General features: G+C 51.9%; 1 protein-coding gene across 4 annotated transcripts in view; it reads right to left on the bottom strand.

Annotated features, from left to right (window-relative positions):
- Nucleotides 1–1,686: 1,686 nt before the first annotated feature.
- The window catches only part of GLI3 (GLI family zinc finger 3), a 270,176-nt gene continuing 246,873 nt past the window's right edge, over nt 1,687–24,989 (bottom strand). For 2 of the 4 annotated variants that reach the window (XM_049096345.1, XM_049096344.1), the window contains exons 11-15: nt 19,790–19,939; nt 18,505–18,669; nt 13,085–13,375; nt 8,322–8,649; nt 1,687–7,427 (exon numbers count right to left, since the gene is read on the bottom strand). In XM_049096345.1, coding sequence (XP_048952302.1) covers nt 5,086–7,427; nt 8,322–8,649; nt 13,085–13,375; nt 18,505–18,669; nt 19,790–19,939 — 3,276 coding nt within the window. In that variant the 3' untranslated portion in view covers nt 1,687–5,085. Of the gene's footprint in view, nt 7,428–8,321; nt 8,653–13,084; nt 13,376–18,504; nt 18,670–19,789; nt 19,940–24,989 lie in introns of all 4 variants that reach the window. The other 2 variants (XM_049096343.1, XM_049096346.1) reach the window with 1 other exon arrangement.

The following is a 24,989-nucleotide window of genomic DNA, read 5'->3' as shown; positions in this document are numbered from 1 at the left end:
CCGCTGTTTGATCCTCAGCTGCTGCCACCTGCTTTCTGCTCCCAGGCTCTGGGCACCTGGGGAGGGGGGTGTTTTACTTGACCTACCTGGATTTTTTTTTTAAGATTTTATTTATTTATTCATGAGAGACACACAGAGAGGCAGAGACACAGGCAGAGGGAGAAGCAGGCTCCCTGCGGGGAGTCCGATGTGGGAGTCAATCCCAGAACCCTGGGATCTCACCCTGGGCTGAAGGTAGACGCCCAACCGCTGAGCCACCCAGGCACCCCTCAATGACTATTTCTAAACAAATACAAAGAGTTGAATAACTAGGTAGAGGAAGAGTAATATAGGTCTACATTGGCAGAATGAGATTTAAGAAAAAAAGAAAACACAAAACAAGACAATAAAACCTAGTATTACCAGAAAGATGAGCCCAGATTGTCTGGAATAGTAAATGTGTTAGAAGTAAAACTAAAGGGGGAAAATGGCCAAGCAAAGAACTGTGGAGGAGACAAGGACTCAGGTTTTTTGGCAGCAGATTCGTTTTCCACCCATCCTAGCATTCTCCTTCGAAGGTCTCCTTTCGGGACTAGAGAACATCTTTGAGTTCTCCAAACTACTTAAGCCTTTGTGAAATGCCGAGGGGGCCGCATGTCCCGTTTGCCTCCAGCTCTGGGTCTGCTCCTCGGGACGTGTTTTAAATGAAGCTGCGAGCTGCACCTGTCCGTCCACTCCCATGACCCATGTCCGTGTCCTGCGCACCCTTCCCCGCGGCCCCTTTCCTCCTGTCCTTTCCATAAGCTCATTTTCCTCGTTGGACTCTGACTTAGCACGCTGAGTACATCTTCCTAAGCTGACAACTTATACCCAAGATAGAGAATAAATTCATTTTTCCCCTTCTTCTTTCTGAATTCATTCGGACGCCTTAGGTGAGGGCTCTAGTTATGAAAGCAAAGGAGCCCATTGGATTTATGAGGGCGAGTCCTCCCTGGTGAGTTAGGAAAGCATGAAGCATCCCTGTGCTGCAGGATCCCTGCAGGGAGGACGCACTCATCACCCACAGGAGGGGAGTCCCCGCCCTCCGAGGGACTTGCTGGTGTACCTGCAAGCCTGTGCTCCAGGGAAGCCTGGGGTGCTAACACCAGGGCCCGAAGCTGGCTGCTACTCAGAAAGAGGAAGAGGATCCTGTGGAGGCTTTGATGGTGCTCTGGAGAAGGTATTGAAAACAATATAGAAGAAAAGACAGATTAGAGACATAACTTACATTCCTGTCTGAAGTGAGTTATTAAAAGCCACTAATTAAAGTAGGTCTCCACCATGTCAAGTTTTCTAACCTGTATTATGTCCTACATCCTTTGGAAAGAGAAGAGGATTTATAGAAGAGAAACAAACCCAGTCGTTGGACATTGAACCACTTTCGTACTCCCTCCCTGGAGTTTGGCAATGTGATAAAATTAAGAAAAACAATGATGGTTACAACTGGTGTGTCTCCCAGGGACATGCCCTGACGTCACCACTAGCGGAGGACACCAGCGTCTTAGATGCTCAGTCGTGGGGATGAGGAATCTGAGTCTCAGGGCGGAAGTGCACTCAGTTTGTAGGGGGGCAGGGGCGGGGTGTCTGAGTCCAAATGCAAGCTCTGGATTTTTCCTGAGGAAGCATGGTTCCGTTCAGCTACGGATCAAATAAACAACCCCATAACCATTTCAGTACAAAGCGTTTTTTTATTGACATTGTAAGAAACATCGTTCTTTTTGTTACAAAAGGACTAGGTGGTTCTGAAAAGCAAAAGTAGAGTCCTCGTGTGGCAGGACTGCGGCCCTGGGCGTGAGGTGGGCAGGGGGGCGTCGCACGGCTGCAGGCTGATCCGAGAAGGCCCAGGGCCGGCCACATCTGAACACTATGCCTACAATACTTAAATGTATTTACATGTGTTTCTTTTAAAAAAGGATTACACATTTTATTTTTTAAAAATCTAAAAAAGGTGAAAAAAATGAACTTGCATTTTATTTTACACGTTGGCAGGATACACAACATTAACTCGTCAGAGAGAACATCCTCCATCAGTTCAAAACAACACGGGAAACCAGGTTACAAGACAGCTCAGACTCTGCTACAATCGTGTGCGCTTGGCCGGCCGGGGAGCATGCCGCCTCGAGCTCCGACCGGGCATCACCGACTGGTCCCTCGCATCAACAAGATTAACATAAAATAAGGCACATACATCGCAAGAATCACAACTCTGTGGCTCAAGAGGACGAGCCAACGTAGGAGGAGCCGGGGCAGTCTCATCAGCTCTTTAGAAAGGAAGACAAAGTGAATGGCTTAACAAATAAAAACATGGTTAACATGGATGTTCAAGAGGAGTACCATGTACGAGCCTGCACTGAAAGGTAGGATGTGACACTAGTGAGTTGCTGCTGTCTCCCTGACACGGGGGAGAGAAGGCTGGCAGCTGTGGGGCAGTCCTGCCAGAGGAGAATGGCACGTGTGCAAGCAGACGGAGGGCTTCTAAGTGGCCCAGCAGACCCTCCTTCCACTAACTGTCGGGACACCGCCTGGCACTCCTGGAAAAGTATACTTCCGTTCTCCCTCTCCCCCTTCTCCATCTTTCTGAGATTTCCATAGAGAGACACAAAGACTGTGCTGAAGTAGGAGTCTCTCTGCAAATCTAAAGGTGAGAGGAAGGAAACGAAGCACGAAACGGTGAAGAAAGGGAGCAACACAAGAGAATCATCTGGAACCACAGGGCAAAGCAGAGGCATGGGATGACAAGAGTCCTCACCCAGCTGCCGGCTGTCCTTCCATGAAGGGCAGACGAGGCAGGAACTCATGGCAACGGAGAAATGCAGGTCACGTCCGGGACTTTTACCCGGGACGGACTCTGAGGGAGGAGGGCCGCTGTCCTCACCCAGGAGGCTGGAGAAGGCCCAGGTCCCAAGCTTTGAAACGGGGGAGGACAGGGTCAGGCCAAACCACAACAGCATGGAAGATGACATCCGGGCGTAGAGATTCTGACGTTTGCAGAAAAAGGAGCTTCAGGGAATGGACCGCTGATTTTGTGACCGGGTCACTACCCGTTTGAGGAACTCACAAAAAGCCTGGCTCTGTTCTGTTGGAAGTAGACTCAACTCCACCCAGCTCCGATCGGGAGCCGTCTCTTGCTTTTGGGCTCTGTTCCCAAGCAGATGCATCCTTGGACGTCAAGGCAGGTGCTGGATGTGGGGGGAGGGGAGGGGTGGAGGCAGCAGCCTCAGCGCCCCTCCAACGATTTCGGGGACACCTGAAAGCAAACCCAACCTTCTTAGCCACAAAGTCCCAAAGGGCAAATTTAAATTTACCTCCATGCTTAGATTCTTGGTCCAAATGAGAGATCATGAGTGTGAGAAAAATGGGCTGGTCCTAACCTTATTTCCTATCATCTAATGCTTTACTTTACTTGACTTCGTCTATTACTAATTTAAATGACAGGAAGAAAGGGAAAAAGCCACACGACTGACTCATCAATCACTTTGGATTAAATCCCACTTCTGGGGTAAATGGGACACAAAAGAGCAGGTAGTCTGAGGTGTTAATATTTTATTTTTAATAGTTTACATATTTTTAAATGTAAAATGCTGGATAATCCATGTACTCTGTACACACATAGTATGTCTTTTATGTGTATCGGCTGCACATGGCAAGTAGCTGCACTTTTTAGTCTTTAAATGTTTTAATCCAAAACAGAAGGATACATGAAGTCCACATTAAGGACCAACTGCATAGAACATTTAACCTCTTAAATGGATGCATCGTTTCATAGACGGGGTGTAAGAGCACGCATCCACACAGCTACTCACCATCCTCCTAGCGCTCTCAAATACTAACAACGGTTAAAGCGATTTATTCCAAACGTCATTGTATGTGAGCTTTTTCTTTTACAACGAAGTTTTATAAATCCCTCAAAATAGGGCACTTAGAATAGAAATGCTCCTTCACTATAGTGGAATTAATATATGTTAATGAAATAGTCGGCTGTGGGGTTGTTTAGATACCTCTATACTTAGAACTATATATAATCAATTCTCAGTTATCTAGGATAATGGGTAAAGAGATGGAACTATAATCAACACCTACAGCAAACCCACAAATGTTCCCCAAACTATTTCTACGCAGTAGCTTCACTCTACAATCTACCTAACTTCTTGTCTTGCCGGAACAGATGGAAGTAGCAGACCCACCACCCTGCCCCTCTCTGCCCCCGGAGCACAGAGCGACACTGAACGGTCGTGGAGACACGGGGAGGAGAAGCAAGGTGGATAACTGAGAAATGAACACATAGACGGACCTGCCCCGAGTGCACCGACGGACAGGAGGAATTCTAAACCCCAACCGTGAGCAAACTAGTGTTCATCCGCCAGAGCCCCAAATTCCTGCTTGCGTGCCACCATCGAAAGCATGCCCTAACCTGAACTGGAGTGGGGAGTGCGTCAACAATCGGTTATGTCTGCTACAGCACACCCACGAAGGATTCTTAAACTCACTATCCATATTCTGATTCTTGTGCCCAATGTGGGAATTAAAACAAAAACAAAAACAAACACAAACACCGAAGAAAACAAAGAACAAAAAGAAACACGTAAAGGGAAATTTAAAAAGCTGGAAGCGCAACCCCTTGGTCAAAAGCACACCAACTCCTGTTTCCTTGGAGTAACAGAGAAACATGTCAAATCCTGTCGTTTGACCTCTCTTCGAAAAGAAGAACATGCACATCACACATTTACACTGGTTTACTAAAAAGGGGGTGGGGAGTGGGCTTACAGTTACAAAAAAAAAAAAAAAAAGAGGATGGTTCGAGTGTAACAATACTGATTCAAAACTGAAATGGAAGACAGTTTCTCCCTAGAATACTTTAGGGTTGTTCAAAGTCCTTTTCCATAAAAGGAAGATACTTGAAACACATCCCAGTCAGGTGAGATGAGATTGCTAAAATACATACAGAACTAAAAAAAACCAAAAAACAAAAATGAAAAACAAAAAACAAACCGGCAAAAAACTGAGTCCGTTTAATCTTTTTTTAAACCCCTAAAGTTTCACGTTGGTTGGCAGCCTTTCCCCTAACGTCTACTGCATCACTGCAAGGAATTTGCTTTCTTCCGCCAGGGAGGTCAGCAGGGAGCTCATGTCCCCGATGGCCATGTTGGTGGTGCTCACGGACAGCGTGGGCAGCGGGAGGGACGCGCGGGGTGTCGTGAGGCGGGAGGAGCTATGGGAGAGGTTCTGGATGATACTGGGACTCAGGGCTCCTGACATCAGGCTGGCGTGGTCCCCGTCGTCTATGATGGCGTCAAAATCGATCTGCACCCCTTCCAGGTCATGACTGTCGAGGCTGTCAACCGTGCTCGTCACCTGGTTAGCACCTGGGGAAAGTAATTCAGAGTTCTCGGCGCTGGCCCCCTGTAGCAGGCAGCTGGCTTCTGAAATGGAGAATGAACCAGTTTTCATGTCTTGCTGACTGAAGCCAACGGTTTGGTCATAGAACTGACCAGAGTAACTCTGCGTGTTCGAACAGAGCTGATGGGGCTGCCCCTGCATCTCCACCTTGATGCCGTTCACCCTGCAGGTCGGACTTGGGTCACTGAGCTGTGCCTGCTGCAGAGCGAGGCTGCCCCTCGGCACAGCCTGGCGCCTGCCGCCCCCGTAGGCCGCACACGGCTGGTAGCCCCGGGTGGCCGCCAAGCCGGCGGGCTGGCCGCTGACGCACGGCGGCCCTGGCAGGCCGCCCTCGGGCCCCAGATAGACGTTGACGTGTGAGGTAGCGCTAACCTGCCCTAGCATCTGCTGGCCTGCGCGGCCCGCCCCTTGGTGGGGCACGCCGTCGTGGAGCAGCGGATGGGCCAGGTACCCCTGTCCTGCCAGGTCTTGGGTGGCCAGGCCGCTCCCGGCGCCGCCCGCTGACTCGCCGGGCCCCGGCAGCAGGCCAAAGTCGGGCTGGCCCCCGGGCCCCGGCGCCGTGCTGCTCTTGAGCTTTGCCGCCGCAGCGCAGCCGCCGTCGAGGGGGCCGGGGGCGCCCGGCTGCCTGCCCAGGCAGCTCCCGAACTGCGGGGCCTTGCAGGGCTGTTCGTGGAACGCGTCTCCGGGGCTGCCCGCTCCAGCGCCGTGGCCCGCCAAGGGCTCGGGGCCGCCGTAGGCCGGGCCGGGCTCGGCCAGGGGGGCATAGGCGCCGGCGGGGCCGGGCCCGCTCCGCAAGGCGGGCTGCGGGGGGGCGCCCACGTTGCCGTAGAAGCCGAAGGCCCGGGCCTGCTGCGCCGCCGGCCGCTGGCCACACTTGAGCTTGGAGGAGCACAGGTCGGCGCTGCCCGAGCTCACTTCGTTCCACTGAATGGGCAGGTCGGCTTTGCTGGCTTCGGGGCACGGCTGCTCCAGCGGGCGGTACGGCTGGCCGGCGGGGCCCGGGTGGCCCGGGTGGCCTGGGTGGCCCGCGTGACCGTCCGGCAGCCCCGGGCCGTCGAAGTCGCCGGGCCCGTGGGGCGCTTTGCTGTCCTCGGAGACGGCGCTCTGGAAGGGCTGCTCGAACCCGGCCGGGTTCTGGGAATTCAGATACTGCACCACGTCGTCGGGCAGGAAGTCCTCATCGGTGAGGCTCACGTCGGCGTCCATGGTCAGGGCCTCCAGGGTGACGTTCTCGGTGATGCTCGGCGGACAGGGGGACGGCGGGAAGTGGCGGGGCTGGCCGCCGTCGGGCCGCGTGTAATTCTGGAGCACCAGGTGCCGCTTCTCCAGGGTGGGAGGCGGCCCGGGCGGGTTGAAGCTGTGAAGGCTGCCGAAGCGCTGCACGCGGGGCAGGGAGAGGCCGTCGGACGCCGTCCGCACCGGGTCGCTGGCCCTGCGCACGCCGTTGCCCAGCGCGTCCAGGGGCAGCAGGGGGCGGCGGCCGTAGCCGTGGGCACCGCCGTCGCTGCACCGCCGCGGAGGGGGCACGGGCGGCAGGGCCCCCGCGGGCTCCCGGGCGTCCCCGAGCAGGGCCATCCTGGTCTTGAGGCTCATCCTCTCCATGTTGGGCAGCGGGGTGGGGGGCGGCCCGCCCGTGGCCGCCGCGTACTTGGCCTTCAGGCGGTACTGCTGCGCCGGCGTGAGGCTGAGCAGGCTGGGCAGCCCGTCGCCCTGGCTCGCCTCGCTGGACCTGCGCGACGCGTCGGTGGAGATGGGGTCGTAGGAGTCGGCCACGCTCACGTTCTGGGGCCGGCCCTCGGCCTGGGACGCCTCGCTGGACCGGCGGCTGGAAAAGCAGGGGGAGATGCCCGAGGAGCGGCGGCTGCTCAGGTAGGCGGAGCTGATGGTGCTGGCGCTGCTGTCCCTCCGGTTGAGCATGTTCAGCATGGTGATGTCCACCCCGGAGAGGTCGCTCCTGTTCGGGAGGAGGGTCATGGGCCCGCCCAAACTGCAGCTGGTGCTGGGCTGAGTGCCTGCAGAGAAGGGGGAGACGGGCGATCGTTTGGGGAGGACGCACAAGGGGCCGCGCCGAGGGCCTGTGGGAAGCCAGGGCCGGTCTCCCCTGGGCCACGCGGCGTCTGCCCCAGCCACCCAAGGGCCCCGGGTCATGGTTACAGAGTGGATGCGGCTGCGCGCCTAGAACCTTCAGTTACGAGGCGGTGGGGACGTTTGCAGACCCCCTGGCTTAAACGAAACCGTCCGAGCAGCCTGCATCACTAAAGCTCCTTCACGGGCGCAGGGCCAGGGCGTCGGGAGGAGGCCCGGGACAGACACGGCGCTCCTGGACAGGCAAGGACAAGGCCAGAGGCATTCCAGGAGTGTCCTGTCTCCCCGAGACCTTCCTCCGACGCCCTGTGAGAGTGGAGCACGCCCGGGTTGGTGGGTGGGGAGCTTCACCGTTCCATGTGCTCCAGGTGGTACTCAGGGTGATCCCAGAAGGAAACCCCATGTGGGGCTGCCAATGCGAGAGGCTGCTTGGCCTTCCTTGAACCGGGAAAACATCACCAAGGTGGCTGCTGACCTCCTGGGTGTAGATGGGAAAGCAAACGGCAGTGCCGACCCCCAATGTCCACGTGGGGAGGGGGACTTCTGCACCACGGCCCCACAGTTACAAGTGCATCCTCGGAACATGACTTCCGCGTGGCGTTGGCATGCTGCACCCCACCCTCCGTGCCAGGGCTCTCCCCTTACACCTGCTTCTAAACAACGGCCTCCCCACAAAGGCAACACCGACGTGTACGGTGACAGCATCATTTTAGGACCGGAGGACACAGTGGCCCACAGCAAGCCCGGTCCGTCTCAGCGGCTCGGGGGCATGAGGCAGGGCAGGGAGGCCGGAGCGGGCAGGAGGTGGGCACGGGACTCACCGTTTCCTATGAGAGGAGAGACTGCAGGGGCTTTGGGGGGAAGAACGGGGTTCAGTCGTGGAAGCATTCCATTCACTTGTTTGAGCCTTTCTAGTTTCACATGCTCCATCCATTTGGCCCCTGCCGGGTTCCTCCTGGCTTGCAAGGCGAGGGCGGTGGTTGCGGTGGAAATGGTCGAGTCCATGATTGGGGTTTCGTCGATGGTCCCGAGGTCTCCCACGCCACCTCCGTCGGTCAGAGGAAGCTCGAGCCCACTGTTGGAATAGTTGCTGATGGGGGACTGTTGGCTGCTGCATGAAGACTCACCACCAGGGCTTGGCTGAGATGTCTGCTGGGATCGAGAGCAAACGAAAGAGCTGTCACCGGGAAGGAAGGAGGACAGGGAGCCGACCCAGACCCGCGGGGGGCCCAGGGGGTCGAGTGAGGGGAACTGGGTGCCGGTGAATGGGGGCGGCCTCGCTCGGCCACAGCGACTGATGGGATGTCGGGTGGATGTGCAGTGGAGGCAGATGGAAGTGGGGTGTGCTGAATGGGGTGGGGGTGATGGGCGCGACCTCAGCCTCGGAGTCCTGCCCCAGGTGCCAGCTCTGCCCACCGGCTCCTCGGGCCCAACCCTACTTGCACCACTTGACTTGATCCTTTGGGCAAAACGCTCAGTCACTCGAAACCTCAGTTTCCTTATCTACAAAGTGGGGCCCACTAACTTCTCTTCAGGATTGTGGTGGGACTTAGGGTGAGGCCCAGAGAGCACAGGCAATAGGGAAAGACGTGGGAAACGGGTACTGAGGGGCTCCGAGAGCATTAGCGGTTCCCATCATCCCGCGTGGCTTTGGCCCGTGGGCCCGCTCGGCTTGGCTACAGCGTGCGTGGGGGCATGTGTGGCCGGGCACATGCTCCTGCTCTCCTGCGAGGCCCTCTCTGAGCTGCTCAGGGCTGGCTCCCCAAGCTCTGTGTAACCTCTCCCCCTCCGTCTACACCTGCCTGCTCCGAGGGACCCCGACCAGGCCGTGGGTAAAGGCAGCCGTAAGGGGCAAAGCTTCCATCGCCTGGCTTCTGCTGTACCCAGCGCGGAAGAAAGGCTGCCAGGACAGCCATCCGAGTCCGGGGAGGAGCCTTATCGCTGCCCCTAGAGTGCCCTGGCGTTTCTCTGGGAGAACCAGGCAATGTTTCCCTCCTGCCACAACCGTGTGGCCTACACAAGCCAGTTCTGCAACTAGTCAGGAACTGGACCCAGTGCACCGGTTCTCAATCAGGGAAAGGACCACCCGCCCCCGGGGCTCCCGGAGATGATGGGGCGCGGAGAGCTGGTTGTCCTCAGGGCTGGGGCGGGGGGGCACCATATCAAATGGCCCTCCGTGAGCAGTCTGCACAACTCTATCCAAACTTCCACCCGTGTCCCGGTTGGAGAACAGTATGACCCCTTGGGCGGGGATAAGAAAAGTGACGTTCAGAGAAGCTCAGCGACTGCCCCAAGTCACAAAGTCAACGAAGTCAATGGTACAACCAGCCTAGACTCCCAGCCCAGCGCTCCTTCCACCTCTCCGCAGAGCCTTCTCTAGCGTTCCTCTAAAGACTAGAGCCTGACGGCAGCCCCAGGAGCAAATCCTCCAGGGCGAGAGAGCCACGCAGACTCCGCTACAAGACTCCCAGGTGGGCCGCCCAGGGTTCTACGCGGAGGGCTCCCGGTGGAACCCGTCACACTCGTTCTGCGACCACAGTACACACACCCAAGCAAATGCACACTTTTCTAAGTGAGTGCCATGTGACACGCTAAGTTTGTCCTGGGCAACCAAGCAGAGCAAAGTAAGAGACACAAATTGGATTGCGGAGCTCGTGAAGTCTTGCTCGGGTTACGCTTCAGCATGACGGTGGCGTGCCAGGCCACGTGCTCCGTCCCCAGCTCCTCAGAGCATGCGGGGCTTTGGAGGTCCTTCACTGTGGGACTGTCAGCAACCGGCGTGTGCGTGTGACTCTGTGTGTGTTTGCACGCACCGCGGACTCACGCTTCCACGGGGCACAGGAGGAGGCGCGAACGCACTCATGACGAGGGCTGCTCAGAGGAGCTCAGACATTTAACTACAGATTAAATTGCTGACGACAAATGTATCCAGATCGGTCGTCCTCAAAGAAGAGAGGTACCCGTCTGGTCCAAGAGTGAATTTACATGCGTCAATTTGATAATTAAATAGGCTTGGGGAACATCTGCTTGGTCGGCCGGCCGTGATTTGTTATGAAAACCTAGACAAATAGAACAATGACTTCCACCATCTAACTGCACATTTCCACATGCTGGATGTTCAAAACACATTGCTTCTATGTTCGAAGCACAGCCGAGTAATGTTCACTACCAAAGATAGTCACAGAAGCACGAAAACTACAGCGAAATCAAATGCATAGAAGTTGAATGTTAAAATGAACACAAAACAAAAAGGGCAGAGAAGCTGAAATTCCCTCACCTTATTACCCACTGTCCTTAGGAAGTGAGAACAAGACATTTAGGAGCATTACACAGAAGAGATGTGGAATTAATAAGGAAAAAAAAAAGAAGAAAGAATTTAATTCATAGCACGATGATCAAAGACACGTTTTAAAAGAAAGAATATTAGAAATGTAAAATCTCATACGCATTAGTCAAGGTCCATGAGGCCATCTGCTTATATTTACGTGGATTCGTGGACATATACAACAAAATAGCCCCCGTAGGGAATTTGATTAATTGATTAGCCTTACCTGTGAAACATGGAGCCTCATCTCAATCTCCATGATCCCTTCCAGCCCACGTTTCTATGATTTCATTACTTTATAATATAGTTCACATCTTGGGGCATCTCAGATGTCACTGAGCCAAATAACCATACGCCCTTATTTCTACCAATTTTCCTTTTAAATAATGGGTGTTTGGAAAGGAGATGACAAGTTTTCTTGAGCTAGGGATGTACATTAAAGGTACAAGAGACTCTGGGTCCTTGGGATGTCCCAAGGACATAAATCATTGTCTTTTGATGACATAATCTAGGAGACCACAAATTCATTTTCCTTGCTTCATTAAACACTTGAGGATAAATTGTTGAATGTCCTGCACGTGGTACAGTTGGACTTTGGGGAGCTTGATATGTGGTCCCCCCCCCCCGAAAAGTATGTGCTGTATAGCACTTATGAGCTGATTAACGCTGGAAGTATGGTGATGAGTCATAACACATGCATCAACTTTTACTAAGGTGCTTTTTATTTTTATTGTATTTTGACTAAGGTGCTTTTGAAAAGCAAAATACAGCTACGCACTGGGACGTAACGATGAATCTGGGTAGCTTACTTGTATTACTGGGGGCTAGACTTAATGTCACTTTCTCAAACTCTTAAACTCAGCAAGTCATTAAAATTCACCCAATCACTGGATTCCACTCGGTCAGCCCTGGGATTGTATGTGTGCATCACTTCCTAGCCACACGTACTGCCGCATGGCGACATCACTCAGGAGCCCACAGGACGTCAGTCCAACTGCTGGATTTTTCTACTTTTAAGAAGAAGCTTCCTGAAACGGAGTACAGATCCGTCTGCCTGACCACGTCCATGCATCTGGAAATCCAAGCACACGGCTTCTCTCTGGTACACTTCCCTCCACTTGTAGAGTGGAAGACCAGAACCCGGCACATCCACGGAGCTGACTCCGTGACGCACGTTGTCTAAGACAGAAGTGCTGGATCTCTTCCGACAGCTACTCTTTTCATTTTTCTTGTTGTCTTTCTTAAAGTTTTGGATGTTTTTAGTCTGGCACGTACATAACAAAGTCACCAGGGGAAGTGAGAAAGAAGCTGCCACAGGAGCATGATCCATATTATCAGTCTGGTGACTACCGAGAAATCACCAAACCAGGATGATTTCTCCTGATGACATCTTTCAAACTCCTCCCTTGTTCTTCACCTCCTTGCTTCTGGTTCCACTGCAGAAATGGTCTCTAGTCTAGGCAGCCAATCCTCGGCCTGGCACCAGAGTGGGCTTTTCTCAAAATCAGCCGTGCCATGTCATTTGCCATCACCAGTTAAATATAACTTTTTTTTTTTTTTTAAATCCTGACTCCTTTTTTACTCCGACTCCTGCACAACCTGCTGGGATGTAGGGCTGTATCCGGCTGCAATGCTGCAATGCCAGGATGTGCTGCAGCTCGGGCTCTGGCTGCAATGCACCTTCCCGTCTCTGAGGGTTAAATTTGAGGGCTACCACCCCTGCCTCACCCTGTCACATCCTCAAGTATGCTGGGGGTTTGCTTCCCCTCTTGAATGCTCTCACGCAGACTTGTGTTAAAGACCCATCACGCTGAGTTCCAAGTGTCTGCTTTTTGGCTGTCTGCCTATCCCATCGGACTATAAACGCCTAAAGAACAGGGACCATGGCTTATTTATCTCAGGGTGACCAGGGCAAAGCACAAAACAAAAGACACGTCTGCAGAAAAAAGGGATGGCTGATTTTTATCACAGGGCTCCTGAAAATGTAGACAGTCATGCCTTTCTAACCTGCCACGAAGGGTATGGCTCTCGGTTGATTTTGCAAACCAGTTAGCAAACCTGGATGCTCTGTTCAGGGTTACTCTATGCCAACCAACCTTTAAGTAAGAAATCCAGGTCTCTGAGCTCTTGACCTCTTCAATAAGAGAGCCCAGTGCAGTGAGGACCTTGGTGGTCACATCCCTCCTTCGTCCCTAGCTGACTTTTAAAAAATTCCCTAGGATGGCCTGGGGACCAGCAGAAGGAAAGTGAATGACATACCATGGGCTTCTCGGCCTTGACAGCTTTCACTTGGAGGCATTCTTCCCGCTTTGAGGTAGTGTTGCTGAGGTCCTTCTGCTCCCCAAGGGCTCCCTGAGTCTGCCGGCCAGGCGACCTGGACTGTGAATGGCTGCCCGAATCTCGGGGTGGGGGGGGCCGAGGATGTATGTCCCCACGCTGCTTCTTGGTGACATGAGCCTCTGGGCCATGCACGGTCTTCACATGTTTCCGGAGGGAACTTGGGTCTGTGTAGCGCTTGGTGCAGCCTGGGATTTTGCACACATAGGGTTTCTGCCAAAAACCACAAGAATGAAATAAAGAGACTGTTACCGAAGTGGTTGGTGATGCCCCAGCCCATCGCTCTTGTGGATGCACATCGTATCTTTAATTCTTTCAAAGCCCTTCCACAAGGCGTTCAGATACCTCTAAGTCCCAAGGGTTTAATAAAGGCCATTTGAACACCATTCAGGGGCCAGTGAATCTAGCTTTAATAGACTATTACGTTATATTTTTTAAAGATTTTATTTACTTACTTGACAGAGAGGGAGCACACGCAGGGGAAACAAGAGAGGAGGAAGCAGGGAGCTGAGCAGGGAGCCCGAAGTGGGCTTTTCTGGATCCCAGGATCATGACCTGAGCTGAAGGCAGATACTTAGCAGACTGAACCACTCATGCACCCCTTATTTTAGAGAGTGCTCAAAGAGAGTTACAAATGCCCAAACTGCCTGCGTGTTCTCAGAAACATTTATCCTAGGAGTAGGAAGAAGGATCCTGTTGTTGTGGTAGCTACTCAAATAGGTATTGGAAGATGTGGGTGAAGACAATGGTGATGGTGATGGTGACAAGGCTTCGCTACCCATCACCGATCAGAAGAATGCTATATGCCTTTGGGAGAGTTTGTGTGAAGAAATTTCTTAGGGATGTTCTGGTTCTCAGATTAAAACTCACTACGCCTTTTTTTGAAAATGTGCTCTCTGCATGCATGTAAGTGTAGTAAAAAAAAAAAAAATTGCCTATAGCTTCTTCCATGCGAGATTATCACTAAACTATGTCCATTTGGGCAGCATTACAGCTGTGTGGGATGTCTGGGGCTCAGAATATCCAGAACCTTTCTGATTCTCAAAGTTGTAAAGCCATTAGACCATCTATAAATGCTCATTCATAAGTTGAGAAGCGCTGATGGATGGTGTCCTGGAAACGAAGATTCCTGTCTGGCTCTGCTCCGGAGTACTCAGGCCTGTAAATTATTCCATGTTTTTCTATGTGGACCACTGATCAAACCTAGAAATGCAGTCATTAAAAACTACATGGATGCTTATAGCTGAATTATTTACTCATATCACAGAAGCCATGGCATTTACTCATGACCAACATCAAAATTGTGATTTTGTTCACCTGGCTTGAAATATAATATATTCATGAATCCTTACAAGAATATATATATCTGTGTATACCAGAAGATGAGCTATTAGGTAAGCGATAGTCCTAAAAAGCATCATTAGTATAATGTACCCATTATATTAAAAAAGATGCCCTGCCTTATAGAATGTATGTGTCTAAAAGAAGCTTTTTCACTAAAAGCCCAAGAACAGACTGAGTGCCACAGAAAATGATGAAATGTCCTAATGTAGTGAAGACTCCGAAAATTATCCCGAGAGACTTCACCTCCAAATTTGAGATTCTTTTGGGTAGAATTGATTCCCATTAACCATGAATTACTTCTATTCAGTGGCTGGTGCGATTTGCAGCACATATATAATGAAACAAGCACATCAACTTCTATGCATTAGGGACAGAAGAGTGGCTCCAGCGATCACTGCTATTACCTCACGGCGTTCTGACATCGGCCCTTCGCCTGCACTGGCAGGACAGGAAGCTCCATCAGCGGCCAAGCCGGGATGGATGGTGCAGGTGTCAGGGAGGGGGATGGGGAGAGAGCACGAAGCCAGGCCAACGTTACATGTCTGAGGACCTACTCTTCCCAGAAGCATATCCATGCGCGTGGAGTGGGTTAGCTTGGAAAGGAGGACGCGGTTGGAGGTGGCAAGTCTACAGGTGTGCCTCAGCTCCTGTATTTCCAGGAGCAGCAAAACACACAAGTGCATGTGTAGCCATGTGCCCTGGTGTGTGCACCTGTACCTTCTCCGCTTACAACAATCCATAAGAACCCAGGATTCGGAAACCTATGCATTACAACAAAACACATCTAATTACGTAGCTTGGCTCCCAAACTCTGTTGTGATCAATGACTGAAGTGAAATATAACTGTAGGCAGGGAGAAATGTTGTCTTAATGGGTTACCTGGGTCTCCTGTCCTAGATGGTCAACGTCCGCCATGCTTCTTTCCTTTCTTGACTCACTGTACTGAAAGGTACTTTGTGAAAGCAATCGCTACCTTTTTTTACTTGACTTTGTAGCATTTATCCAACTAAATTTCTCAATAAATGTTCGATGGTCCTCACCGTGTGCAAGACTCTGAGAACATAAACTTATTTATGGTAGGATGTGATGTCCAGGGATGTAAAATATGCAGGAAAAATAAGACAGCATGTAATTATCACCAATACCAAGTATGAATGCCACAGAAGGATGTGGGTGGAGGGCAATCATTTTTTAGTTGGGATGATTATGGAGGCATCGGTTACTGAGTTTCTATATCTTGGTATAAAAGGCCTGGCTCGTGGGGTCACGGTTAAAGGCTAAATAAGACAAGGTATGGAATGTGCACCACGAAGTGTGGCACAGAGTAATTACTCAGTGAGCAGAACTTTATTAGGAGGAGGCACTGTAGCTGGGTTCTGAAAGAACAGGATTCTGAGGGATAAAAACTGAAGGTTAGAGGAGGCCAAAGGAAAAGCCAAGGTCCAGAGGCAGGACCGCTTCGTGCATGTGGGCATGGCTGCCCAGGGCCATGCATAATCACCAAGTAAGAGGTCACACCTGGAAGGGCAGGCATGGGCCGGCTGACAGCAGGGATGAGTCTGGAAAGTCTAAACTTTCCTTCCCTCTAGGAAAAAGGGAGCCACTGGAAGGTTCTGGAGGGGGAGATACAACCGAGTCAGAGCCCAAGGATACCTGCCTAGTGTGGCTTTGGGAAGACATGAGCTGCATGGACTAGAGTCGGGATGCTTGGCAGAGGCCACTGCTATGGCCCCAAATGGGTGAGGCGGCCTGAAGGTGCAGGAGGACTGCCAGACTGGCTACCTGAACGGGAACAACGCCCCTCCTGCTCCAGTCCCTGGTATCCTGTTCCGCACCCACAACAGCAAAGCGTGTGCCACCTAACCAGCTCTCAGTATTTGTTTAGGGAATGAACGAAAGTACAAAGAAGAGAGCAAACTAACAAAAGAAGATATCTAGATGTCTCTGGGATCGGTTCCTGGCACAAATCTAGATTCTTGATTTTGGTGGATGTGAAATTGTCCATCATTCGTACAGAAGGCCAAAGCCTTGCGTAGGTCAAGGTTAATTTATTTTAGATACACTGCTCAACCCGGGCGAAGGATCTGATTGAACAGGGCATCGTTCAATCTCATAATGGATAAACTCTCACATTGTAACTTTCTACCTCACAGAAGTGGACAAGCTCACCTCGAATGCATTTAAGCAAAGCAAACAGCTGTGCACATACTTTAAGTCCATAAAAAAGATGAAAGGCTGAGGAAGTGTGTTTGTATATGTGCACTGCTAATCCTAACACACTCGCCACCCGAATTTCTCCGCAATCACAGGAGGAAAACCGGGCCTACAAATCTACGGGAGTGCCTGCCTTCTAAATTTCTAGTCCTAATTGTACTGAAATATATGGAGTTAAATACATTAATTTAATTCTTACTTAATCGAATCCCCTAAAACATTTTAAACTGAGATACAACTCACATGCCATAAAAATAACCCTTTTAAATTGCACAGTTCAGTGGCATGTAGTTCATCCACAATCTTGTGCAGCTGTCACCACCATCAATCAAACTCCAGAATATTTCCAACGTCCCCCAAAGAAATCCTGTACCGATTTGCAGTCACCCCTATTCCCCTCCCTCAGCCTCCAGCAATCACTAATCTCCTTTCTATCGTTATGGGTTTTGCCTTGACTCCCTAAAACTTTGCACAGAACAAGTGTAACAGATAACAGAGGACCCTGCAACCACTGCACGTAGCAAAGGCATCTTTGACATTAAAAAAAATGGAGATGTGGCACCTCCCCTAAAGCATCCTCAAAAGGTTGATTAATAATAAGAGATCCCAAATGACGTAAGTCTCCGTTTCCTGCCATGACCCTGGCGTACCAGTCGGTGCGTGTGAACCTGCGCATGTCAGCTGAAGTGTGAGTGTATTTTTAAGAAAGTGTGGTTCATCCCATTAGAGATGTTTTCGCTCGGCCTCTTAAGCTGAAGGGACACCTGGTGAGGACGCTGAAACCAACGGTTCCTGAGCTGCTGCGCCACGTCAAAGGCTCCTTGTCTCACACATGTCAAGCAAACAGACGAGCTACTTAGTGGGGGCACAACTATGTCTCACGTTAACCAATTCTGGCTAAACACCCCGTCACTACGCAAAGTGCGGGGATCTTTTTTTGTTCACCTCTGGATTCGTTCGAGGCAAGGCTTCACTGAGAAGACAGCGCTTGAGCTAGGCCTTCCGAGAGGAGTCTGCAGGCAGGCGTGCATGAAAACACGGGCAAAAATAATTTGTCATTGAGATCATTGTCATCTCCATGCCTCTCTGAAATTCTGGGGGGATAACTGTCTACAAGTAACAGCAACCCAGCAGGAACCACCCAAGAACCCTGACGCCTTACTGAGTGCACCATCCTAAAATGACTGACTAGAAACCATTCTGGATTTCCGAGGATGGCTCCCAAGATCCTTCGGAATTCAGAATGTCTGGAAATCCTGTTTAGCCCAGGCTGGTTGCCCCATAAAAGCCTTTTTGGATAAATGCATTTGAAGACAGCACCTGGAGAAGGCAGGCAGAAGTGGCCGTCTTAGCAGTAAGCTGTCAGCTGTCAGCACGAAACTTCTGATCTACCCTCGGTGCTTGCGGGGTCGGGGTCGGGCATCCCCTGCGTGGATTCCCGCCATTCCAGGCAGAGCCAGGGGGTGAAATGCAGAAGCTCAACGCTCCCACCGCTCGGCCAGTAGGTGGCAGCTCTGATCAACGTGAGACTTGTTCACCAGGGGTAGGGGTGTGAAGCTCCCCCGGGTCTGCATTGCTCACCAGACCAGGCCCACGTTCAGGCGGCCCCACCTCTGAGGCTCCGGCCTTCACCTGCAGCCCCAGAGCCCCGCTCACGCTGGGAATGGCCAAGAGGAAATGAAACGGGATGGGCCTGGGCCTTGCTTCCTCATGCGGGGCCGCCAGGGCTCTTTGTTTCTGCCCTGAGCTCCGGCCCGGTCTCTAGTCTCGTGGACGAGCCTCACCTCATTGGAATGCGTCCTGTTTTGGTGCTTGGCGCGATCAGAGGCATTTGAGAAAGCCTTGTTGCAACCTTCGTGCTCACAGACGTACGGTTTCTCTCCAGTGTGAGATCTCAAGTGCGTTTTCAAGTTTTCTAGTCTCGAGTAGGCCTTTGTACAACCTTCAAACTGAGGAAAACAGGAGAATCTGCATTATTCCACACAATCCCGGCTCATGCCTAGCGCTCCCTCAACGTTGATGAAAGACTGACATTTCGAGGGTCAGCAGCTTTTCAAAACCGAGGAACAAAAGTCCACTAAACTCTGCATTTATCGCGATTCAGATGGGGCTCGGTGCAGTTCAAGAGACAGCGTTTTCAGGGCTAGGAAAAAGTCCTGGAGGCCTTTTTCTTTTTCTTTTTTTTTTTTTAATAGACCACTCAATGTGGACAATGGGTTTCATTATCTGCTCATTGATCTCCTCAAATTCCCACTGATTTTAGATTCAGCACAAAGTTCACTAATATGGGTTTGTGGCCATACAAAGGCATGGAATTTGATCGCGTTTGTAAAGGGTCTTTAAGATGTAAAGTACAGGGCTGAGCAGTGGCCACTGCGCCCACCAGGCTTAGTCCTGGGGTCTCTATTGGGCATGGGGACCTAGGGGGAAGGCAAAGAAAAACCCTGAAGTCATGCGGGTTCTATTTTTCAATAGACTTAAGTGTTTCAAGTCAAAACTGGCACCCACCTCGCCCTGTGAGCCCTGGGGCGTGATGGGCACTTGTGCTGGGGCAGGTAGCCATGCGCTCCTTCCCAGGGCCCGTCGGTGCGCCCCGGCCGCCCCCTGCCCACCCGCCCGCTGGCCACTCCGCTATCCAATGTGGGAGCTACTTGCCACCAGAGGCTATTGATGATTACATTAAAAAAAAAGAAATTAAATGGAAAAAATCAGTGCCTTGGCTGCTTTGGCCAGGACCTGAAAGCCCCCAAGGGGGACAAGGGGCTCACGTCTCCCCTGCTGGACGGTGCAGGTCCAGCACTTCTTCTGTCCCCCCCCCCCCCAGTGTGGCTGTCAGTGGTCCCTTCTGCACCAGGATTTCCCCCCATTCCAGAAATCCCCCTTCTCAGAACCCCTCGCATTCATCACAGACCACCCCCTGCCCGCCCCCAGCCTGCCCACCTTCCTGGCCGGGCCCCCCTCTGCTGGGTCCATCAGCACAGTGTGCAGAAGCCGGGGGAACTCGAACCCCAACCGGACAGGTGCTGGCTCCCGGGAGCCCCGGGCCCACAACCTGCGCCACACACTCACAGTGCATTTGTGAGGTTTCTCCCCGGTGTGTCTCCTCATGTGCACCACCAGCATGTACTGGGCTTTGAAGGGCTTCTGCTCCCTCGAGCAATCCATCCACCGGCACACGAACTCCTTCTTCTCGCCGTGAATATGGTCGTTATTTATATGCTGGGGTTTGGAAGAAGAAAAGGAAAGCACATGGAGATGTAGGGCTCCTTTCTGAAGGCTGCAGAAGAAGGGAGGCCAGAAAGTACCCCCGCCCCAAGCCCTAAGGAACATTTGATAACTTCACCTACAGATTATTATATTTTTTAGTTTGTATTTTTTTAATAGAATTTATTTATTTATTCATGAGAGACACAGGGAGAGGCAGAGACACAGGCAGAGGGAGAAGCAGGCTCCCCATGGAGAGCCGGATGCAAGACTCGATCCCAGGACCCCCGGATCTTGCCACTGAGCTGAAGGCAGGTGCCCCAGTTTGCATGTTTCTTAAGTAAATTTGTTCTGAGTAACCCTGCAAGGATACTTCCTAAACAGCAGGAGTGGCACTATTTGGAGGAAGTCTGGGGTCCCAGAAAAGGTAGCTCTGAAGAGGGGAGCTGTGGACCCGGGAGCCCATGCGCCCTCGCTGGGCCTCCACCTTTTCCACCTGCCACGCGGCGGGGGAGGGGGGGGGTGTGTCAAGGTCAACAGGGGCACTTCCTGCTCTCAGTCACTCTAGGCCTCAGGTTAGCACTGCGGCTGAAGTGAACACGCATGCACACACGCATACACATATGCATACACACACACGTGTGCGTGCACACGTGTCATTCTGTGACAGGGAGTAACAAAAACCAAAGTGCTTTCTCTAACCACACTTTAGTTCCAGTTAGTGGGACTTTTTTCTTGGATAATAATCAGGGACGAACGAACCCAACTGACGAGAACCAGGAGACCCACAGAACACTAGTCTCAGGATCTTATCAGAATCTTAGCCTTCTCCATGCACACAACACAGGGAGGGCTTACGTAGGCTCTAAGGTTTTTTTCCAGCCTCGAGAACTCTCTTAACTTCGTTTTTAAAATGAAGATGAAAAAAAATAAAATAAAATGAAGATGAATTTCCCTGAGTGCCTCATTAATTCAAAGTTTTAGGACCATTCTTTTTTTTAATTTTTTTAAAGATTTTATTTATTTATTCATGAGAGAGAGAGAGAGAGAGAGAGAGGCAGAGACACAGGCAGAGGGAGAAGTAGGCTCCACGCAGGGAGCACGATGCGGGACTCAATCCCGGGACTCCAGGACCACGGCTTGGGATGAAGGCAGGCGCTAAACTGCTGAGCCATCCAGGGGTCCCCCTAGAACCATTCTTTATTTGGTTCCTTGGGAGTCACACCTCAGGTGTCAGATGGGAAGACACTAGAAACCTACAGAAGCGCCCCAGGAAGAGAAGGTTCTCGACTTGGGTCAAATTGAAGTCAATTTAAATAGGATGATGATGCGATTTAAATGTCCACTCAGGGATCCCTGGGTGGCGTAGCGGTTTGGCGCCTGCCTTTGGCCCAGGGCGCGATCCTGGAGACCCGGGATCGAATCCCACGTCGGGCTTCCGGTGCATGGAGCCTGCTTCTCCCTCTGCCTGTGTCTCTGCCTCTCTCTCTCTCTCTCTCTGTGACTATCGTAAATAAATAAATAAATAAATAAATAAATAAATAAATATCCACTCAGTGTCCTGGGTTGATCCTGCTGGTTTTACTTTCGGGCTACCCCACATTCTATTTGCCTTCATTTAAGGCTCCTGCGAGCACTTTCTCGAACGTCCATAGAAAGACACCACAAGTGAATCCGTGCACCAGGGGAAAGCCCCCCTTGGATTCCATGCCCTGCATGGTAGTGACAGGACGTCTAATTACTATCTTGCTTAGGCTGTGGCTCCCCGGTGCAAGGTCTCTGGGGGCCTGGGGGTGACGCTGCATCCTGAGTCTGCCCTTCCCGGTTCCTCCAGGAGGGGGCCTACTGCTGCAGGGAAAAATGATGTTTCTTCTGCTTTCTGGACTTGAAAACCAACTGGGAGAGGGCAGAGGAAGGCAGCTACATGAACCCTCTGTTCCTTCAACAGCCCCTGGAGAGCCGGAGCACAGAGGAGGGTGGGGAACTGAGCAGAGCCCAGCGGGAGACAACCCGGGTCCTCGGAAGCTCCACCTGCTTCCACAAGGAAACCACACGGCATAGCCCAGGCTCCCAACGGTACAGCAGCACAGGACACACAGATGAGGGTTTCCTATAAAAAGCCAACTGTTCTGAGTACTCGCAGCTCTTAAAAGTTAAGCAGCACACCTAAGGGTACAAAGAGAAGAGAGGTCCTGGACAGGGGACAGCATACAATCTTTACATTTCAGCTTTAAAAGCATCTCTGCAGCCCACGTGCAGCAGCCAGGACTGTCCCAAGGTATGCCAGGGACCCAGCCTGGAAGCCCCCGTGACACGCAGACGACTGCCATTCACACGAATCCATTCCATTAAAAACTATTCTTGGCTCGCTGTTTCCCAAGCTGTTGGAAACAGACTCCTTGGATGGATGTACTTGAAAACACAGGGGGAAAGGGTGGGAGGGAGGGAGGGGAGAAGGAAGGAGGGAGCTAGGTCGAGCTAGAGAGCAGAAGTGCAACCGGGCCTGAGCCTAGTCCTGGAGGATGGACAGGACCCAAATCCTTTAGCTTCGTATTTCTCAGCGGCTGGCCCGTGTCCCTGGCACCTGGCAGGTCCTCAGTAAATATTTGCTGAGTTGATTGGACTCCTCTGGCAAACTAAAGTCTCACTGGACAAAAGCAGATTGAATTTGATGCTTCTGCTTATCTTGACTCAGCTTCATCTCGCCTAGTGTCCATATGATACTATTTTAATGTAACGTGTTCTATCACTTTACGATAATACACTATCAAGAGTTCAGAAGGATTTGAATGATAGCCAAACGCGAACTCTACCTTGGCAGGTAGAATAAGGCAACACTGGCGAGTGCACTCTTTTTTGTCCCGCGTGCACACTTCCTGAAGAGAACCGGGTGCTTGTCATCCAAGATCCCCAGGTCTCCAAGAGGAGATGTGCGGGATCACCGGAGTACGAGCTAGAAAATTTAGTTTTCTGAGTGGACGTTGCATTTGAGCTGAGTCTCCAGTGTTCTACAAACACTTTTCCTCATTGATTAATCAATGCTTACTGTACAGTATGTGACTGCAGCATTCCATTCGTCTGTCATGCATTTACTCATGCGGAGTGAGGTCCACTCCACACCAGGCCCTGCGCTGGGGAACCAGACGGACGTGCTTCCTCTCCTAAGGAAACGACAGTCCACCGGAGCCAAGCAGATAATGCCTCATTTTACTATACAATTATCGTTGTGATCAGTGTCATGAAAGGAAGGAAGAAGGTTTTCTAAAAATAATTAACAGGGGGGCTCAAATCCATGTGGCACACCGAAGAGCTGGGTCAGCTTCTTCAATGAAGGGGCGTTTGTGGTAGGACCTGAGCGAGGAGTAGAGGCCTGCCAGGTGTGCAGATAGGAAGGGTGTGGGGAGAAAGGGTCACCAATGCAGAAGAGTGGTGCCTCTGAGGAACAGGGTGAGGAACACGCATGGCAGGACAGGATAGGCCTAGCAGACACGGGGGGCAGCCAGCACAGCCACGGCCCGGCGCAGTAAGGAGGCATGAGTTTCCACGGGCTGGGTGGGTGCTGCTGAGGGGGCCCAGCTTGCGCCCACCTACGATGCTGCGTGCGGAGCCAGATGGGCAGCCAGACTGCAGGATACGACCTGCAGAGAGCAGCCCTGGGACTCCTGCCCCCAAGCAGGGGGAACCCAGCTAACTGCCCTCACTCAGGGGGACTGGAATGACCGACAGGGGAGGTGCCAAGGGCGGTCAGTGAAGTCAGAGACTCTACTGTGTTCCCCTCCCCAGGACGCCGGAGGTCCCCTCTGGATGGAGAGGGAAGGGGTCTGCTCCTCTGGGTGAGGCAACGGAGGAGAAGCCAACACCCCGCTAGTCCCCTCAGATGCACGCCTGGCTGGAAGAGCGACAGAAGGCTCTCAAGCAGAGGTTTCAACCGATGGCTGGGAAGTTTGAGAAGCTGCCTACGAAGGTGTAGGTGGGACCGACTGCAAAGGCAGAGGAGAGAACGGACAAGATGCTGACAGGAGCGCAGGTACCAGAAGACCCCACTTCAGAGTTATCCCTCACCAACTCTCGTCGAGCTTGGCCTCTGGGACATCTGAACATTCCAAGCCAAGAACCCCATGTGGGTCAGCCAGCCGTCTCCACGCGGGGAGGAACGCAGAAGAACCTGCACTAGGCCGTAGGAGCGACCTCACTTCCAGAAAGGTCAGCGTCCAGGGGCGGGTTTCCCTCTCAGCCCCTGTGCAGGAGACCTGAGTTCCACCCAACAGGCTTCTGTAATTTTCTGAAACTGCTCCTGAGTGCAAACTTGGATGGAGACCACAAGTTATTTTTCTTGAAATGAGATTCTGACCCCCATCCCCCGCCCCCGGCCGGCGGGGACCAGGTCCTGGTGCTGAGCACAGGATGTAATCAATTACTCTAGAGAAATACGAGGACATCCTTCTGCCTACTTGGGTAATTCAAATGCACTGTAGGCTTAAGATATTTCCTGACTCTAGATTTCGAGTGAAAATTGAAATTCCAAGACATCATAGACTTTGCATGTCCCTGTGTCCTAAATATTTACCCTCCTTTCACAAGGTGCTTTGGCCTCTGCAGCGAGTGGTCATGGAGGGCTCACGTTAGGGCAGGCCCTAGGCTACGGTGGGAAGAACATGGGGTGGGCATGGGAAGATGCCCCCCAGACCAGCTTCTGATGAGCTGTGTACCCCTGGACAGGTCACTTCTCCTACTTGAACTTTAATTTTTCTCATCTGTTAAATCTGGGCGACGAACTAGATCAGGCGTTGGCAAACTTTTTCTGTAAAGAGCCAGACAGGAAGTGTTATAAGGCTTTGCTGGCCGAAAGGTCATAGGTACTCAAACTCTGCGGCTGTTTTAGGCGAACAGCCATAGACAACGTGTAAATGAATGGGTGCAGCTGTTTATCTTTGACACTGAACATTTCACATGTCAAGAAATATTCTTAAAAAATATTTTTCAACCATCTAAAACCGTAAGAACCATTCTCCGCTCACGGGCTGTGCAAAAACAAGCAGGGGGTCAGACCTGGCCTGTGGGCCAT

The sequence above is a fragment of the Canis lupus genome, chromosome 18 (genome assembly GCF_003254725.2).
Source record: "Canis lupus dingo isolate Sandy chromosome 18, ASM325472v2, whole genome shotgun sequence".
Taxonomy (NCBI): Eukaryota; Metazoa; Chordata; class Mammalia; order Carnivora; family Canidae; genus Canis; species Canis lupus.
The sequence above is the reverse complement of the archived record's forward strand: the minus strand, read 5'-3'. Positions and strand labels throughout refer to the sequence as shown.